Source organism: Saccopteryx bilineata, chromosome 11 (genome assembly GCF_036850765.1).
Source record: "Saccopteryx bilineata isolate mSacBil1 chromosome 11, mSacBil1_pri_phased_curated, whole genome shotgun sequence".
NCBI classification, from domain to species: Eukaryota; Metazoa; Chordata; class Mammalia; order Chiroptera; family Emballonuridae; genus Saccopteryx; species Saccopteryx bilineata.
This window is the reverse complement of record NC_089500.1, coordinates 43,703,326-43,722,620: the sequence shown is the minus strand read 5'-3', so window position 1 is coordinate 43,722,620 and position 19,295 is coordinate 43,703,326. Positions and strand designations below refer to the sequence as shown.

General features: G+C 51.5%; 1 protein-coding gene across 2 annotated transcripts in view; it reads right to left on the bottom strand.

Moving 5' to 3' along the window:
• Nucleotides 1-2,027: 2,027 nt before the first annotated feature.
• The window catches only part of LOC136315540 (CDK5 and ABL1 enzyme substrate 1-like), a 115,940-nt gene continuing 98,672 nt past the window's right edge, over nucleotides 2,028-19,295 (bottom strand). For both annotated transcript variants that reach the window (XM_066247229.1, XM_066247230.1), the window contains 3 exons: nucleotides 5,811-5,917; nucleotides 4,366-4,573; nucleotides 2,028-2,583 (listed from right to left, as the gene is read on the bottom strand). In XM_066247229.1, coding sequence (XP_066103326.1) covers nucleotides 2,443-2,583; nucleotides 4,366-4,573; nucleotides 5,811-5,917 — 456 coding nt within the window. In that variant the 3' untranslated portion in view covers nucleotides 2,028-2,442. The remainder of the gene's footprint in view (nucleotides 2,584-4,365; nucleotides 4,574-5,810; nucleotides 5,918-19,295) is intronic.

Sequence of the window (19,295 nt, the reverse complement as noted above, 5' to 3'; positions counted from 1 at the left end):
ATACCTTTCTTGAACAGTTGCCTGGGCCAAAGTATTGAAGTAGAGTGTGAAATCAGCTGGAGGTTCTAGTAGTTGGGACTTTTGGGGGTCAATGGTCCTTTGATCCTTGCTCCAGGCAAAGCCGGTCAAAGGTGTGAGGCCCTTAGGCTTCTCCCAGCCCCACCCAGCATCCTTGACTTGAGGCTCTGTCCCTCAGCCCAGCACAGAGGGAGGCAGTGGTGGCTTGTCCCCAAAGATGCTCCCACTGCCACCCCAATTCTATTCACGCTCCTGTGGAGTTCCTGCCCCTTTCTCTCGAGTGGGGCTGGCTCTGTGGCTGGCCTGTTGCCAGTAGGATGTGGTAGAGGTGATGCTGCACGACTTCATGGCCGTCAGAGCAGCCTTGCCACGTCCTCCACGGTTTTCTGGAGCTGCCCCGAGCTCCAAGCTGCCTTGTGAAAGTCTGACCACCCTAAGGCTGACATGCTGGGGAGACTAGGCTGGGCACCCCAGTAGACAGTCCCTGCTGCTCCAGCCAGCCCAGCAGGCCACCACACCTGTGAGGGAAGCTCTCCTAGACCCTCAAGAGCAGTCACAGGTGAATGCCATCAAGTGACCTCAGTCTGCGCATGTGGGACAGCAGATTTGCCCAGCCAAGCAGTGCCTACGTGAGCTGCAGGTACAGACACAGGAGAGGAAGGTCCAGGGTGCGTGTGTTTGAGGTGATGGAGACGCTCTGAGCGCTTTGTGCTTCCTTCCCAAATTTGTCTCATAAACTGTAGGTGCCCCTTAAATATTAGTTAATCTAGTCAAAGAGATCACATTCGTCCTACCCTCCAACCAAATCATTTTCTTAAACTGAATCCAGCTAAGGAAATTAGTTCCTAAAATTTTTAGTAACAAATATTTAGCAGAATATTTAGGACTAAACTCAGCTAAATGGATGACTCTGGAGAAGGGAAGTCTCCTGTTTGCTCTCTCCCTCTCCCCAGCAGCTTCCTGAATTTGCCGTCTATGCCCTGTGACTTTCAGACTCTCTCAAGCTCCGCTGACTGAAGCCCTTTCTCGGGGGAGATGTGAGAAGCTTCCAGTCTGTCTGTGAAATCTGACGTGGGAATGGGGCAGATGAACTTGTAATGCAGGCTAGGGGTGACTGGTGAGACGGGTGGGTCTAAACATACAAATACATTGATATAGAAACAATAAAATACTTTAATTCTTTTTTCACAGCCATAAGCTTTCTTCAGTCAGGTGGACACTTCTCTCTTGCAGCTAGGAGGCGATGGCGTGGTGACGTACAGGTGGTCCCAGTGAGTCATGAGTCCCAATTAAAATTCTGCAGTATCAGCCCTGTGAACGGGGTGATAAGAGTCACTACCTCTTCAATGGACACATCTTCAGCTCAGGATGCAGTTGGTCCCAGCTGTCAAAAGCCTCCAAACACTAATCATGTGTCTTATATTTATTCTGAATTTTTATAAAACTCTTTTATTAATATATATATATATATATATATATATATATATATATCACAACAAATGTGCTTATTATGTACTCTAACATAGAGCACAGGAATACACACACACCCACCGCGGAGCACAACCCAGCCGTCTCCAGAGTGGGGAAAGCGTGAAGGTTAAACATGTGCACAAGGTCTGATGGCAGAAAGGTCCAGGGTGCCACACTCCACGCCTTCCCACGAGGCCCATCCAACACCGAGAACTTGTTTTCACCCCAAGGGTGGTAGAAGTAACAGAAAGTGTCGTTTTCTAAGGGCAGAGGATGTCAGACAATCTGGTGCAGAGGGCGATCGTTATCCAGAGATAATGTAGAAATAGCTGCGAAGGTCAGCCTGGCCCCTGCGCCCGGGCTGAGGTCTGCTCAGAGGGGGTGGCGCTGGTGCTGCAGGTCGAGGGCTGACGCGGTATCGCAGTATCGCGCAGACACGCACACTGTCACACTCACTCAGGCACACGCCCCAGGGGAAGTGCACTTCCAACAGCTGATACAAAAATAGATTGATTGGCACGCTCTTTTGACACAGTGAGGGTATCTTTTGAAAGCTTTCCCTCAACTTTTGCGAACGGTTTTCTACTCTCTGCTTCAAAACTTCACACTTAGGTTGGAGCGGGTTTGGAGAGAAGGTTCTGGACCACGCTTGCAAAGTTCGTGTGTGCCCGGGAGGAAGACTGGGGTGGAGATGGCTAAGGAGTCTTGCTCGTGGAGAGCTGGAGGGGCTTCTTGTCTTTGGCATAGGCCTCCTGTTCCCTTGCTGCGTAGTAAACAGCTCATCTCGGCTAGCCAGACCCAAGACTTCCCTGAAAAGTTTCCGGCACTGCTTCTACACAGAAACATATTGAGAGGAAGAAGTCTGGTATGCTGAGTCTATTTTTGCATTTCCAGTAGTGAGTGCAGCTCCACTGAGTCCAGAGAAAGCAGTCCCTGGCCCTCAGGAGGCCTGTGCTAGGAGCTCTGGACCAGGCGTCTGTAATGGGGCATGACTTCATGCTCCGGCAGATGAAGGGCAAATTCCAAGGCCACTAACACCAGGAATTCAAAGGCAATCAGTTCTCGTCTATTCAGCCGGAACTTCTCTTCCAGTTTCTGCAACAGAAGTAAAGAAAACAAAAAGCATTTCAGCTTTAACATCAAAATCCTAGGATGCCTGGCTGGTGGTGGCACAGGGGGATAGAGTGTTGACCTGGGATGCTGAGGTTCAAAACCCCGAGGTCGTGGCTTGAGTTGGAAGATAGTGTTTAATGGATACAGAGTTTCAGTTTTGCAAAATGGATGGTGGTGATGGTTGCAAAACAATCTGGATGTACTTAATACCCCTGAACTATAGACTTAAAAATAATTAAAATGGTAAATTAAAAAGAACAAAGCATACTTTTTCATATGTGGGGAGTACCTACACTAGCTCCCTTTCTGCTCTTCCTTTGCTACTGAAGACAGCTGCAGAGATAGTCACATGGAGCACTGTGGTAACCCTGTGTTTTATTTTCTGTGTTCTGACGTCTGGACAGCTTGGGGCCTTGCTGACTCTGGAAGCATTGCCCCTCCCAGGGTCAGCCAAATCCTGGAGAAAGTGAACAGCTCCCCTGAGAGTACACTTCTTAAATGCAAACTAAGCAATTTAGAGCCCACACCCCAACCACCTTCTCTCCTGGCCCTTGCTCTCTGGGCTGAGCCATTATCCACCTGCCCTGATCACCCAGGGTCAAGTACCAGACACCCAGAGCAGCCTCTATTCCCCAGAGCCCACTGAGATTATTCAGTTTCCTACCCCTAAGCCTGCTTACCCTGCCATGCCAATTCCTTCCTACAGAAACCACAAGAAAGGCTCCTGCCCAAGTTTCTCCCTCTCCCTCTGACCACTGACCAGCCCTACTAATTCCCTATTCCCTGCATGACCCTTGTTGCATGGTGTGGCCCCTTATGAACTGAATGTTTGTGTCCCCTCAAATTCATATGTTGTCATCCTAACTTCCAATGTGATGTTACTAAGAAGTGGGGTGTTTGAGAGGTGGTTAGGTTTCGAGGAGCTCATGAGGATACAGTCCTTATGATGTGACTAATACACATACGAGAAAAAAAACCAAAGTGTGCCCTCTCCCTTTCTGCCACGTGAGGACACAGTGAGAAGCTGGCCATCTACAAGCCAGAAAGAGGGTCCTCATCAGCCTGACCTGTGGTGGTGCAGTGGATAAAGCGTCAACCTGAAACACTGAGGTTGCCAGTTCGAAACCCTGGGCTTGCTTGATAAAGGCTCATATGGGAGTTGATGCTTCTTGCTCCTCCCCCCATTCTCTCTCCCTCCCTTCCTCTCTCCTCTTTGAAATAAATAAATAAAATCTTAAAAAAAAAAAAAGAGGGTCCTCATCAGATACTGAAGTAGCTGGCACTTTGATCTTGGACTCCCAGCCTCCAGAACTGTGAGACATAAATGTCTATTGTTTAAGCCGCCCCGTCTGCGGTATTTTGTTTTGGCAGTGTGAGCTAAGACACTCCTCCTCTTGGGGGCTTACCCTCTCTCTTCAATGGCAACTGCCTCCTAATCTGTTGGCTTTCCCATACCCCAAATTTTCTATGAACACAGGAGTCTTTTGAAACAGGCATTCATACACTGGCCTAAAGAGATCAGTGTTTCCTTACTTTGATGGGCCTCTCCTATAAAGAAAGGAGAAACCTATGCCTTCCTCCGAAGAGGAGGCAGCCAAGGCCACAGGAAACCAAGGTCTGTGGAGCCAACGTGTGCAGCGGATGCTCCGCGGGTCACGCTGCCCACAGGCACCCTTGCCTTGCTATCACAGTGTTCTGAGGCTGTAAGAATAACACTGGACTGGAGCGTGTGCAACCTCAGCTATCAGGACACGGGCCACTTACATCAATTAGATGTTTGACTTCATGCTTTTTGAGGTCACTTCCGATTTTGGCGGCTAACAGCACACATGCTCCAGCACAGAGCTTCCGGTTCTGTTTGTTTAGCTTTCCCTTGAGGGCGAGCTTCTCAAAGTAGACAAAGGCCATGGCCACCGTGGGCTCCTCGAAGCCACAGTCCTCCTGAGCAAGCTTCCGCATTTCTCGCTTCAGACTGGAGAAAGACATGAAGGAGGGGAGTCTTATTAGAACTTGGAGTTTCAGGCACCCCAAAGAATAAGACTACTTTGTCTAGAAAGCATTTCCTTTCTCATTCCCAGAAGGGTGTTATGGAATGAAATTAAATCCCTATGAGTTGGAAAGTTACGTAACGTGTGAGGAATAAACTTCTCTGTTGGTGAGGTTGTATAGAACGTGTCAACACAGGGCCCAGAGGTTCACACTGAACCTAGTGGATGGCTGAGGGTCTCTCTGGAAACCTAGAGAGCTGTCCCAGTGAAAGAGGGAAACTAAGAGGAACGATGGCCATTCCAGAGAGATGATACAGAAATGTTAGGTACTTGGTGTCAGCTCTGCCGATATCAGTTATGTCCACTCCTTACGTCAGAAGAAGGGTTAGGCTAAGAGCACAACAGCCAGCGTGCTCAGGAAAGCTGCCCAGCACGTGGACACAGTGGGAATTCTTCATTTTCCTTACCTCTCTGGCTTGTCAAACCAAACATGTCGGAATCAAAGCAGTATTAAGATATTAATACATGTGCACATCAATGGTGGCACATGTTCCCACACTGTGTTGCTGTATATGCTCTAGCCCCGTTACACGCGTGCATGTGCGAGCGCACGCATGCACACACACACACACACACACACTCACACGTTGTGCTGTCCTGGTACACAGGTACCATAAGTCACTTTCTCTCCAGCCCAGTCAGGCCAGTCCTCTTGACCATTTGGCTGGCAGACATGAGTGACCACAAAGTTGATCCAACCAACTCTAGGGGCCGGATTCTGTTTTGGCTGCTTTGCTGACTGCTTATAGACAGGGCTTGGCTGTCACTTCTGGGCAGACAACTGTGGGTGAAGAGTTATCTCAAATCCATGATACCAACTCTTTTCTCTTGTTTTGTCTACATCTGAGAAAGCAGGGGACCCAGTTTCCTATTCTCGCTGAGTTTTTCATAACATAAGTCTTCCTGAGCTGGTGAGCTGCAGAGGGTGAAATTTTTCTTTCACTGAAGGCACTTCCCCCAGATCCTTGTCAGCTCGTGTCAGGAGATCTGCCTTCCGCCTGCTTCTCTTGGCTCTCACAGAAAGGCAGCCAGCATCTCACAGGCCGCTGTTTGCTGACTGTGCCCATATTTCACTTGAACCATCACACAGAGCATGAGTGTAATGCATGCTGGGAGTGGGGACTGAAGGGAAAGTTCAAGTGGTTGTCAATCCCCACATACCTCCTGATTTTGCTGAGTGTTAACCTAATGTGAGGAAACTTCTCCTTGAAGGTCTCGTTCATGTCCTTGTTGAGATCTGAGAGCTTCACGTAGTCGATTACTGTGGTCTACAACAGATCAGGCAACAAGGTCACTCCTTACAGTAAGGGTTCTGGGCAATAATTATGTACGCTTTATGGCCAGCTGATAACTTCCAGCACCACCACACACTGGGGAACCCAGGTGAACTCCACAACAAGCGTTCGCCGAACCCAGAAGCCTGAGCAAGGCTGTGGCCTCTGAAGGTCGAGGGAAACCAAGTCCCTGCTCTTAGCAGGAGCAGGTGACATTTAGAAACACTGGCCTTGCGACCATCAGCGGTCAGGGCTTGCAGGGAGGGACGTCACCCTTTCAGCTCTGTGTTTCAGTCTGTCGTTCACATACTACAATTTGATTTGCATCGATCTGGGTGCAATCCACACTTGACCATCACAAGTCATTGGTCTGTGGGAGACTTATCTCATGACCCCAAACTTCAGGTTCCACACCGGTAAAACGGAAACAATAGTGGTGCCTCCTCCCGATGGCTAGTTTGAGAGCCACACGAGAAGCACAGAGCTCTGTGTAGTGCTTGGCACGTGGCAAGTCCTCAACCAGCGCTGGGTCCTTCTCTGACTGTGGGGAAATACAGGATACGCAACACAGAACTTACCATCTTAACCATTTCTAAGTGTACAGAGCAGTGGCATTAAGGACATTTACACTGTTGTGCAACCACCTCCACCGTCCATGTCCAGAACTTGATCATCGAGCAAAACTGAAACTCCTCCCATTAAACAAGTCCCTGTTCCTCCGCTCAGCGCCTCCTGGTAGCCACCACTCTACTTTCTGTCTCTACACTTCTGACTATTCCAGTACCTCATACAAACGGGTCCTGCAGTGTTTGTCCCGTAGTGACTGGCATAATGTCCTCAAGGCGCATCCACATTGCAGCATATGTCAGAACTTCCGTCCTTTGTAAGACTGAACAGTATTTCACTGTATGTCTACAATGTTAGCTATTATTAATAGTCCCTTAAACCTTGAGTTTCCTCCTCCTCCCTCGTCCCTTTCTAAGTCTACCCTTCCTTGCTTACTGGCTTCCTCAAGCCCTTTCAGAGGACTCTGCTCTTCCTGCTCCCTCTGCCTTACCCTGTCAACTCTGAATTACACACAGCCCCCCAAGCCCTCTCAGAGGACTCTGCTCTTCCTGCTCCCTCTGCCTTACCCCGTCAACTCTGAATTACACACAGCCCCCCAAGCCCTCTCAGAGGACTCTGCTCTTCCCTGCCCCCTCTGCCTTACCCCGTCAACTCTGAATTACACACAGCCCCCCAAGCCCTCTCAGAGGACTCTGCTCTTCCTGCTCCCTCTGCCTTACCCCGTCAACTCTGAATTACACACAGCCCCCCAAGCCCTCTCAGAGGACTCTGCTCTTCCTGCTCCCTCTGCCTTACCCCGTCAACTCTGAATTACACACAGCCCCCCAAGCCCTCTCAGAGGACTCTGCTCTTCCTGCTCCCTCTGCCTTACCCTGTCAACTCTGAATTACACACAGCCCCCGACTGGCTCCCCCAGGTTAGTATCATTTCTACTCCCTCGGAGTATACTTTCAAAGGGCTGTGACAATAGGATGCCCTCTCCGCCTGGCTGTAGGTGAGAAACTTCATCCGGCAAAGACAAAAAAAGGAGAAACACAGATTCGGATGAGAAGGGCCGTTCCCATGGATGGCCATCATGGCCAACCTCTTCTCAGGAAGTGCCTGGTCTTTTCCCGAAGACACATCAAAGCTGTCCTCAACAGCTCAAACAGAAGTTGGGGGTTTCCTGGGAACGCCTCTGTTCAGCAGACCCGTGGACTTTGACATGATTTGTAACAAGCACAGAGAATGCCTCTGGCATCAGTTAACAACCAAGAACAGGCAGACACCTGCACGTCCGAATTCACACTGATCCGAATGGCACCTTCTTTGCTTTTGGTGAATAAAGGCACCCAGCAATACTAACTCAAGTGATTCCACCACAGCTGTCCACAGCTTCTCTAATCCTGAGTGGAAGGGGACCGGTGGGTGCGACAGCGGGACCAGTGCGCGCACAGGCACGCACACACGTGTGGAAGGGGACCAGTGCGCGCACAGGCACGCACACACGTGTGGAAGGGGACCGGTGGGTGCGACAGCGGGACCAGTGCGCGCACAGGCACGCACACACGTGTGGAAGGGGACCGGTGGGTGCGACAGCGGGACCAGTGCGCGCACAGGCACGCACACACGTGTGGAAGGGGACCGGTGGGTGCGACAGCGGGACCAGTGCGCGCACAGGCACGCACACACGTGGTGTGATGCGGCTCCGCTAGGAGCAGGGCGCTCGGGACTTCACAGAGACCCCTTACTGCCGAGGTCCAGCAGAGTGGATGCCTCCGTCACCCTCCGAGATGGGCTTGCTTCTCTTTCTACTTTTCAAAATGGCCTTATTTCATCTCAAGCAAATATCTCCGCTGGCTGAACAGGACGGAAGAATTTTCATGCAGGAAACACCCAGCAGAACGGGGGACCATATCAAACACGCTTACTTCAAGTGGGCCCACCTGCCAACCAGCCAATTCTTCTGCTTCCTAAATACCCAGCACCTCTGCCCCTTTCTCCCACCCTCCCCACATCCAGGCACCCGGATTCCTAGAGACAGCCTCCTCCTGCTTTTCCTGTGCAGATGAAAGTCACGAGTTTGCAATGCTGTGAGAAAGCTCAAGCAAAAGGTCATCAACCTTTGTTGGGGGCCGAAACCGTGTGAGCCCCAAGCAGGGATATTCTGGGGGTGAGGGGGCATGTCTGGATCCTCCCTGAGGAAACCATGGCTGTTCTGCTTTTTTCTGTCTTACATGTAGATACACTCAACGTTTCTCTTGAAAGAAGGCTCCCATTGCCAAAAAAATTCTTTGCAAATGCATACCAGCCGCCTCACCTGACAGATAAGGAGACAGAGGGCAGCGAGGTGCAGAGGCTTGCCTGGGAACTAAGCGGGCTGAGGCGGGGCCAGCACTGGGATTCAGACCTCTCAGATCACACACCTACTGCCTTCCTGCTTTTCCGTTCTTAATCAGACTGAAAAGAGCAGCAAACTGGCCCTGGTTGGCTGGCTCAGTGGACAGAGTGTCGGCCCAGCATGGGGATGTCCCGGATTTAATCTGGTCCAGGCACACATGAGAAGCAACCATCTGCTTCTCTTCCACTCCCTCTCCCCCTTCTCTCTCTTCTCTCCCAGCCAGTGGCTCAAATATTTCAGGCATTGGCCTTGGGAGCTGAGGATAGCTCAGTTGGTCCAAGTATTGGCCTCAGGTGCTGAGGACAGCTTGACTGATTTGAGTATCTGCCCCAGATGGGGGTTGCCAGGTGGACCCCAGTTGGGGCACATGTGGGAGTCTGTCTATCTCCCCTTCTCTTAGTTACAAAAAAGAAAAGAACAACAGAGAGTAGGGTCTGGGTGGTGGTCAGAGGCTCCCACTCCAGCACATTGGTCAACTCTGAGAAAGTGGTTTAACTTCCTTGAGCCTCTCCTTTTTCTTCTCAGTACAAGGTAAGAACACTTGATGGGGCTGTTTCATAAGTTTGTCTTGAAGATCAAACAGAACAGAATGTACCTAAAGGACACGGGAGGGTTTTATCGAGCGCATCACAGGGGAAGACAGCAGCAAACTGGGCTCGGCTCCAGGCCCACTGAGTCAGTGTCTCCGGCGGGGCCCTGCTATCAGCTCTGTGATGCTGCACAGGTGAATCACATCCTCCTTGCTGATGAACAGCCATCCACTTCTGCAGGATCATCTCCCCTAAATCCGTGGTGGTCATGGGAACCTCCAGTGACCCCCCTTCATTATACACTGTGGTTTGGATATCTGACCCCCTCCCGGGACACCTTCTGTACCTCCCGACTCCTTTGCAGCTAGGATTCCAAATACAACCCCATGCCTTCCTGTCTGACGTAGCAGCGTGAGAGGGCAGCACTGAAGCAGAGGCCATGCTCCCGTTGTTCCTGCTGCCAGGGGGGCTGTGGAAGAAGTCCCGGATTCTGCCGGTGCAGACCATAGCAGAGCAGGTTCCTGACTGCTAGCTGGAAGCACTACTTCCTCCGGAGCTGGGACTGGTGCAGCCCCCACTAGCCTGGTTCTGTGGCACGGCGCTGGGATCATTCCTGAAATTCCAGCTAGGCAGCTTCTTCAGCCTCCCCAGTGATTCTGTGAGCTCCTTGGAATTCATATGTAACAAATCCCTTTCTTCTTAAATCAGCTACAGTGGATGCTGGACCATGACTGACACACATTGCTTTCTTCCATTGATGGCATTTACCACTGTCATGACTATCCTATAGACCAGCTTCTAATTCCCATAAAGGCACCAATGTCATGGTTCCCCAGGGTACAAAGCCTTGCCCTGGGGCCCTCACATGCCACTCCTGACCAGTTTTTGCTTTCCATTGGCCCTGTGAGCACCAACAAGCCAGCTCAGTCTGCAGCCCTGGAGATGGGGCAAGGAGGGCTCAGGCCCAGCCCGGGGCCTTGCAGGAGACTCTTATTTCTACAAGTGGCGTCATGCTGACTCTTTGGGGTATAAAGCTGGTGCCTACTTTTCCTGAGAGAGAAATGAGTGGACACGTCTATTTATTTCCAGACTGGACCCTAGAGGGGAGCACAGAGACATGGCCACATAACAGCATCGTTACAAGCAGGCACCACTGCTAGGGGTTGAATTGTGACCCCCCAAGAAAGATGGGTTGTGGTACGAAACCCTAAGTACTTCAGAACATGACCTTATTTAAAATAGGGCGTCTGCACATATAAATTAGTTAAAATGAGGTCATACTAAAGTAGAGTGGGCCCCAATTCAGTGTGACTGGTGCCCTTATAAGAAGCACTGGGAGGAGGTGGCCCGTGAACAGACACACAGGAAGAGGAGAGCACTGTGGGGGGTGGAGCAGGGATTGCAGTGATGCAGCTCCAAGCCCCGGGGAGCCAGGCACTACCAGAGGCCAGGAGAGCCAGGGAGCTCTACAGACACACATTCTAGTCTCTGCTGTTATGGGAGTAGGTAGATTGGCTTTTAGAGCAATAAAATGCCCTCAAGACTCAAGGCGGTAATGAGAGGTTGGCGGTAAATTGTGGGTGTCAGTCTGGGGAGGATGCGACAGTGATCATATTAGCTTCCTGCAGCTGCTGTAACAAAGTGCCACAGCTGTGTGGTTTAAACAACAGAAATGACTGTCTCACAGTGCTGGACGCTAGAAGTATGACATCAAGGTGTCAGCAGAGCCACGTCCATCCTCTCTGAAATCCAAACAGAAAGCTTCCTGGCTCCTTCCCAGTGTCCGGCCATCCCCGGCATTCGTGAGCTTGGAGATCCCCGGGGAACTCAGGTGAACCCCTAGCAGGGGCGCCTGCTTGTAGCAGCGCTGCTACGTGGCCATGTTGTGCTCTGACCGCCCAGCTTTGCCCCAGGCAGTTGTTGGCCTTGGCCTTGGTCTGAGGGCACACTTTACATGTTTCTTCTTTCTCCGCCTCTTTGTTTGCTGAGACAGCTCTTTTCTCCACTCAAGCTTTCGTCTCCACTTCTCTGAGCTGCAGCTCCGTGGGGAAGATCCTGGACTCTGGCGCCTGACTCCCTGGTTTAAACCCTGCCTCTGCCATAAAAGAGCTGGACAGACTCGTGTAAAATGCTCAAGTTCTCTGCCTCAGTCCCTTCACCTGGCTACTCCGTCATCTGCTCATGTCGATGACTGCAGGGCACCAGCTCTGCGGGGCTGCTCCAGACCCTCCTCACACCCAGCGGCATGGGCACACTGAGTGACCGTCTGCTCCCAGCCCCTTGCTCAGATGGGTCTTGCACACACTCTGCACCTGGAGCCGCTGCTGCACAGCAGCCCATATGGCCACACTCTGGGTACGGGAAGACTCATCATGAGCCCAGGGCTATACCGCTTCAGGCAGATTCCAGATGGCAGCCCTTGCTGTCTTCGATTCCAGTTCTAAGAAGCACTTTCTGGAATAGAGCAGCCATGGCTCCTCTGCATGGTCCTACCTGCCTTGAGAGGGCCTATGACATCCTTTAGAAGCTGGACCTCCCCACTATCCGGGGAGACAGGCATGGGGTCACCACGGGCGCCCAGCCACTCCCTCATTCTGGCTTGAGAGAGAATGAATGTTTTTTTTTCTAGATCTTCTCTCAGTCTAACTGTATAATTGATAAAGACTTGCAATGTCCAGAATTTACCAGTGCATTTATGTTACTGTTAATCAAACTGCTAATAAATAGGCTTGGTTCCTTCTTGGTGTGGGACAGAAGGAGTGACCGCTGTTTTCAATGCCACCCAATTCTGGGCCATGAGACCCACCAGGTAGAGGACTTGTAGTGGCCCCGGCAGTGGGGGACACGTGGGTCGGGCAGCGTGATGGGCAGGCAGCTCCAGCCCGGCTTGCATTGTTGCAGAGGGCACCATTCTGAGCTTGGAGTGAGAGATCGCTCCCATGCATTTCCTCACAGCTGCCTGGCTGCAGGGAGGCTGCGTGTGCACAGCTGCAGACAGGCAGAGGGGAAGGCTGGCTGAGAGGAGACCACCAGATCGCGGAATGTCCAGGGAGACGCAAATCAGAACGGAGCCTGGCCGGCCTACTCATTGGAGGCAGTGTCAGGAAAGGAAGGACCAGTGGGGGGCTAACACCATGAATCCCCTCTGAGATAACAGGAACAGACGGTAAGACCACAACTGTCTACCACATCTACTGCGGAGACACTGAGACATCACATCCTTTGCTTTAAAAAACACATAAAGGCTTGACTCGTCATGAGAGTAGGGAGGGAGCCTCCACGGAACTGAACGTGGGCCCCATCCCAGCCCATGGCAACAGTCTTGAAAATGAAGGCCTCTGGGTTGGGGTGGGGCTGCAATGGGAGGGGGCGGGGCCGGCAGGGAGGGAACTGAGGCAGCGGGTGGGGGGGCTGGAGGTACAGAGGCCCTAATAACAGCACTGGAGAACAGTGGGGGGCTCAGAGCTGACAGGCTGCTGCTCTGATTTGAACAGAAACAACTAAAAGGTGCTTCTACCCTGGGGCCTGCTTGGTCTGTCCTTTCTTCCCCACCCTCCTGCCCTCCACATCTCCCTGGGAATTCTTATGAGCAGCTCTGAACAGGTGTGAGCTTGCTCTAGACTGTGCTACTGTTCCCTGCAGGGTCAGAGGGACCCCTGGGGGCAGGAACATTCCAAAGTAGTCTGGGTTCCAGCCCCAGGAGCCAGCAGGGAGCCCAGGGACACATAGGCAGCCTCCCTAAACCTCCCCTTCCTTGCCTGCAGGAGAGAAGAAGGCAGAACAGTGGTTTTCATTTTTTTAATTTTTATTTATTTATTTATTTATTATTATTATTTTTTGTATTTTTCTGAAGTTGGAAGCAGGGAGGCAGTCAGACAGACTCCTGCATGCACCCGACCAGGATCCACCCGGCACACCCACCAGGGGGCGATGCTCTGCCCATCTGGGGTGTCGCTCTGTTGCAACCAGAGCCACTCTAGCACCTGAGGCAGAGGCCATGGAGCCATCCTCAGCGCCCGGGCCATTTTTGCTCCAATAGAGCCTTGGCTGCGGGAGGGGAAGAGAGAGACAGGGAGGAAGGAGGGGGGAGGGGTGGAGAAGCAGATGGGCGCTTCTCCTGTGTGCCCTGGCTGGGAATCGAACCCGGGACTTCTGCACGCCAGGCCGATGCTCTACCACTAAGCCAACCAGTCAGGGCCTTAATTTTTATTTATTGATTTTAGCGAAGGTGGGGGGGAGAGAAAGAGAGACAGGAACATTGAGCTGTTCCTGTATGTGACCTGACCAGGGATTGAATGGGCAACCTCTGTGCTTCAGGACGATGCTCTAATCAACCGAGCTATCTGGCCAGGGGAAGACGGTGATTTCTACAGCTCTCTCCAGCACCAAGAACCACTGCGCAACCAGAGCTAACCGGCTTTTGTCACACCTGTCACATCCATCGGTGCTCCGAGCTCAGCTGGGCACTGGGAAAACAGATGTTACATGCTTGCTAAGGTAATTAAGCAGAGCTGCGACCCTCGACTAAATCTATCCAACCACAAACAGCTGGGCATTTTGGCCATTCTATGCATTTAATCTTTTCCCTAAGAGGACAGTAAATCACGAGGAAATTATGGGAACAGGCCGTCAGCCCATGCAGGCAGGGCTGTGTCTGTCGCTATTGCTACCCATCAGACTCCAAATGCGGAATCCTGGATTTACTCTCCCTGCCCTCTCCTGAGGGAAGTTCTTCAGCTTTCTTCACTGAAATAAAACTGAGTAGAGAAACACAGGAAAAACTGCCTCCGCTTCAGGTTTTTACACAACCATGTGCATTTAACAGCTGGTGCAAAAGCACATTCACAGTTTCAGATATTTGTCAATATTTACCTGGTGCTACACAAACTTCTGGAGTCATCTCTCCACCCACCTGAGATGACACTGGATGTGGCCCCAAGGTCACACACACCCACATAGCATTTGGATGCACTTTTAAATGTATGCTTCTTAAGCTGTGGGCTCAGAGCATGAGCTGCTTAACTGTATATTAAAGGTTAGGTTAAAATAAAAAAACTTATCAAAAATCTAAGATAAATGCATAGAAAGGGAGCAGCTGGTGCAACATCTTGGGTAAAGTGTAAAGTTGATATTTCATTTTGTATTATTTTTACAAGGAAAAGATGGAAAAAAACAAAACAAAACACCGCAATTTGTTTGCATGTGACACCACAGGTGACAATTAAGCTGTGAAGCCAGACGCAGAAGACCCCATGGAGTAGGATTCCATTTTTATGACATGTTTAGAATAGATGAGTCTACCGAGACAGAAAGTAGATGTGTGGCTGCCTCGGGCTTACGGAGCAGGGGGCTGAGGGTACGGGGCTCCTTGGGGGGATGATGAAAATGTCCTGAAACCAGCTCTGGTGACAACTGTGCACCTTTGTGGATATTCTAAAGCCTGCTGAACTGCACTCTTTAAAAAGGTGAATTGTATGATATGTGAATTATATCCAATAAAGCTGTCACAACCCCTGCCCCGCCCCCAAGAAAATAACAAACAAACAGAAAACATCTACCATAATGCAAGAAGGCATTTAAGGCATTTTATCTTTAACACTTCACACCAAAGCTGTCAGGCCTCAAGGACCCATGCTCAGCTCCTGTGCAGGTGCTTGGCCGATGGTCCCTGGGGCTGCAGAAGCCCCAGAGCCCTTGCGAGTCTCAGGAGGGCCCTCCCCTGGTGTGGTGGAAACGCTGTGTGACTTTTCTTAATGAGGGTCTCCTGGATTGAGTGAGCTTCACGCACCTTGAAATCTGAGGGCCCCGGAAGGCACCTTGCCAGGGAGGGCCCCGCGGGTCTCCAGCTGCTTCAGCCTCTCAGTAACCCTCCCCTGCCGACAGGTCAGAACGTGCTTCTGTCGTTATGACAGCTTTCTGTGAGAATGAAGTAGGCAAGGAGAGCAGGCCGATCACCTGCCACACGGAGGCCGAACTGTCCCCCTTCCACTGAGTCTCCTGTTACCCGCGGCCCAGCATCCCGCACCGCGCTGGACAGTTAAGCTCTAGGGCATATTCTCCCAGCACCGGGGAAATGCGGGTGGAAGGAAGGGTTTTCTATGGGTGCTCAGACTGTAACATTGAGTAAATCAAAGAGCAGGCACTTGATCTCAGAGGTCAGTCCAAGAGGTGTCCCCTTGAGGTTTATATACCTACGGATATCATAAAGGTTGTTACTAGGGTTTCTTTCTGACCAAACAGTTCTAGAGAGATTTCTTCCTGAAAAAGGAAAAGGATCCAGAAATCCATTCAAATAATACTAACCTTTTTGGCATTAACTTAGTCACCCTTGCACTTACTTTCTCTTAATTGCTCTCCACACCCAGAAAGGGGGGAACCACTACTCTCTTCAGCTGCCAGGTTCTAGTGATAAATAACCACTCTCTAGTGGAAGCTGAATTAAAAGCCAGGCGGCACCCAAAGCAGCAGGCGTCTGGCTCTGACACGCGGCCTCCGCCCTCCCTCGCCACGCTGAGAACCACCGTCATTAGCTAGGGCCCTACAAGAACCTGCACGCAGCCCGGAGCTCCGCGCCCTTCCAGGCTGTGTGGTCACCTTCCAGAAACTCTAAGGCCCACAGAGGCTGCGACAACTTGGTTTCCACACCTGCCCCGGGAATTTTTTGCTGTTGTTCACACCGTCACCTTTGCCCTTCCTCAGTGGCTAACAGTGGGAGTGACCTGCAGGGAACAAAGTTACAACACATGGTTGGAACTACGACTGCGGGGCCGGTCTTAAAGGGGCGCCACTTAAACCACGTAAATAACAGACTTCTTTCTGAGCCTCAAGGAAATGTTCTCCACCAGAGCCCTCCGCTGTGAGGCACGTCCCATCCGCGGCAACAAGTGGCCCTTTCCTCATCTACATAGAACAAACCTGAATGAAAATATATATCGAACCACATCCTGGCTGGTTAACATCACCTGTACTGACTCGGAAAGCCTGCGCCTAGGTATTTGCCTCAGAGAAATAAAAATATGTCCACAAAAAGACTTACACAAGAATGTTTACAGAAGCAATAGTCATCACACCTCTAAACTGGAAACAGCCCTAATGTCCATCCACAGGACAAGGGACAAACTATGGTGTACCCATACAAAGAAACCCTACTTAGCAACTAAAAATAAACTTACTGATACTTGCTACGTAAGGAATCTCACAGATACTAATAGCTGTGTGGAAGAAGACAGATCATATAATGGAAGAGTACACAGCCCACGATTCCATTTATGTGACACTCTAGAATAAGCAAACCGAATCTGTGGTGACAGAAGTCAGAATGGCAGTCGCCTCTGTGGGGAGGGGTGGAAGGCGGGGAAGACGAGCAGATGGGAACTTCTAAGAGCAGAGAAATGTTCTATCTCTTGATCAGAGAGGAGGCTGCAAGATTCATGGAACTATACATTTAAATGGGTGCGTAAGATTTTAAGTAAACTATACCTTAATATGAAAAGAAAAAAAATGGCCACAGCAGGATCTGATGGGGTGGGAGGACTAGCTCATCGCTTTCGGGGCTGTCGCCTCTGCACAGGCCACAGGAACACCTCTGACCCTGAGATTCCACAGGTACAGGACACGCCAGCACGCCAGACAGCAGCCCCAGGTTTTCAGGCTCGAGGTCTCCCCGGGCCGGCCTACCTGGAGCTGCCCGGGGCCTAAGGAGACAGGGACGGGCAGCAGGACCCGAGAGGCGCTGGGGGCCGACAGTGAGGGAGGAGGGCAGTGCTGCACCCAGTCTGTGACCATCATGCCACCCTCTTCCCAGTCTCCCAGCAATGGCTTCCGCAGGGCATCCTGGGGCGGGGGCAGAGCATTGGGGTGCGCAGGCGGGCACAGGCCTGACTTCTACCTGCGGGGGCGGAGCATTGGGGGTGCGCAGGCGGGCACAGGTCTGACGTCTACCTGCGGGGGCGGAGCACTGGGGGTGCGCAGGCTGGGCACAGGTCTGACGTCTACCTGCGGGGGCGGAGCACTGGGGGTGCGCAGGCTGGGCACAGGCCTGACGTCTACCTGCGGGGGCGGAGCACTGGGGGTGCGCAGGCTGGGCACAGGCCTGACGTCTACCTGCAGGGGCGGAGCATTGGGGGTGCCCAGGCTGGGCACAGGTCTGACGTCTACCTGCGGGGGCGGAGCATGGGGGGGTGCGCAGGCTGGGCACAGGTCTGACGTCTACCTGCAAGGGCACCCTGCCAACAGTGAGGGTTCACACCGCAGCTGGAGTGCTCCCAGGTAGGTCTGTCTGGGCAGAGTGCCCCTCGCCTAAGGGCAAGAGGGACCACAGACCCTCAGAGAGGGCCTTCAGCAACCTGGGCTGAAGATCTGTAGTTCTTTCTGTCCATCTTCGTTGTCAGTGCCGATTACAAGTGCAGCTCCCTGTGCCCGGGGTTGAGACAGTGTCATCCTGCAGGGCAGACCTTCGTGTGTGTGTGTGTGTGTGTGTGTGTGTGTGTGTGTAGAGGGAAGAGCAGTGACTTTTACTGTTACAAATACTGATTTTACGGAGTCACCCTCTCTCAGACTCCCAGGTCTCGCCCTGGGCTCCCCTTACGGAGGCAGCGTGGAAGCGCCTCCTCACTCTCAGTGCCTCCTCCCCAAAGGAGCCTTACTCGAGGCTCATCTCCAACCCTCTCATCACCTCCACCACATTCTTCACGCTCCCTATGCCTAAAGTGGTTTCTCTACTTTTTAAAAAATTTTTTATTTTTATTGTTTACATAGATTCTAGTGTCACCCCGAACGCATCCCCCCTCCCTCATATTTCCCTCAACATCTCCCTAAACCCCTCCCCCCTTCCCTTCAGGTTTATCCCATCCTATCATCCCCTTTCCCTCTGTCCTCTCTTCCTCTGGTCCCTTTAATCCCTCCTCTGTCTCAATTCTGTTCCTCAGTTCACATTGTTCCTTGGATTCCTCAAATGAGTGAGGTCATATGATATTTTTCTTTCTCTGCCTGGCTTATTTCACTTAACATAATAGTTTCCAGTGGACAAGTGGATTAAAAAGCAGTGGTACATACACACAATGGAATACTATGGGGCCATGAAAAAGAAGGAAATATTACCTTTTGCGACACAATGGATGGACCTGGAAACTATTATGTTCAGCGGTTTCTCTACTTGTTTACAGCCTGACGTCTCTACTCACCAGGAGGGCGAGTAAAACAGGGGCTGCGTCTGGCTTGATCTCTCCTGCATAAGGAAACCCCTGGCCTGGCACAGAGGGCCTCAGTCAGTACTGGCCACGTGGACACATTCTATACCTGTTACCCAACACACACAACAAAGCAAGCATGCAGACAAAACCCCCAACCCTCCTCACTCGCACTCCCGCAAGTTCCATGTACAAATGCACGAGAGACAGCCCTGTACCCCACGCCTGCTTCCAGAGGGGACGTCTCCCGGGAGCGGGTTCAGGCTCTTTGTAACACATGACACACACAGCAGTGCCTTAGACAAGAATGCTGAAAAGCGGGTGTCTCACATTTTATCAAAGCGCCGATACCTATGGCCAACAGAGAAGGAGATGCAGGTTTTATGGAGCTGACCAGGCAGTTGCATCTGTGAGCGATTTCATTCTCTAAGAGACAGACTGTTACAGGAAGCACGGGCTGTAGATTCAGTGTGGCGAAGCGAGAAACAACCTACTTGGGAACATAAACCAAGGCGGGTGGGACAGATACGCGGACGTGGCGAGTCATCCAGCACACGGTCCAAGGGGGAAGACAGCCCGTGCACACAGGTGCACACACGGGGGCTGTAGCCAGAGCCTTCAAGCTCACAATCACATCACTGAAAAGGAAGGAAGGAAGGAAGGAAAAAAGGAAAAGGGAAAGGGAAGGAAAAGAAAAGAAAAGTAAA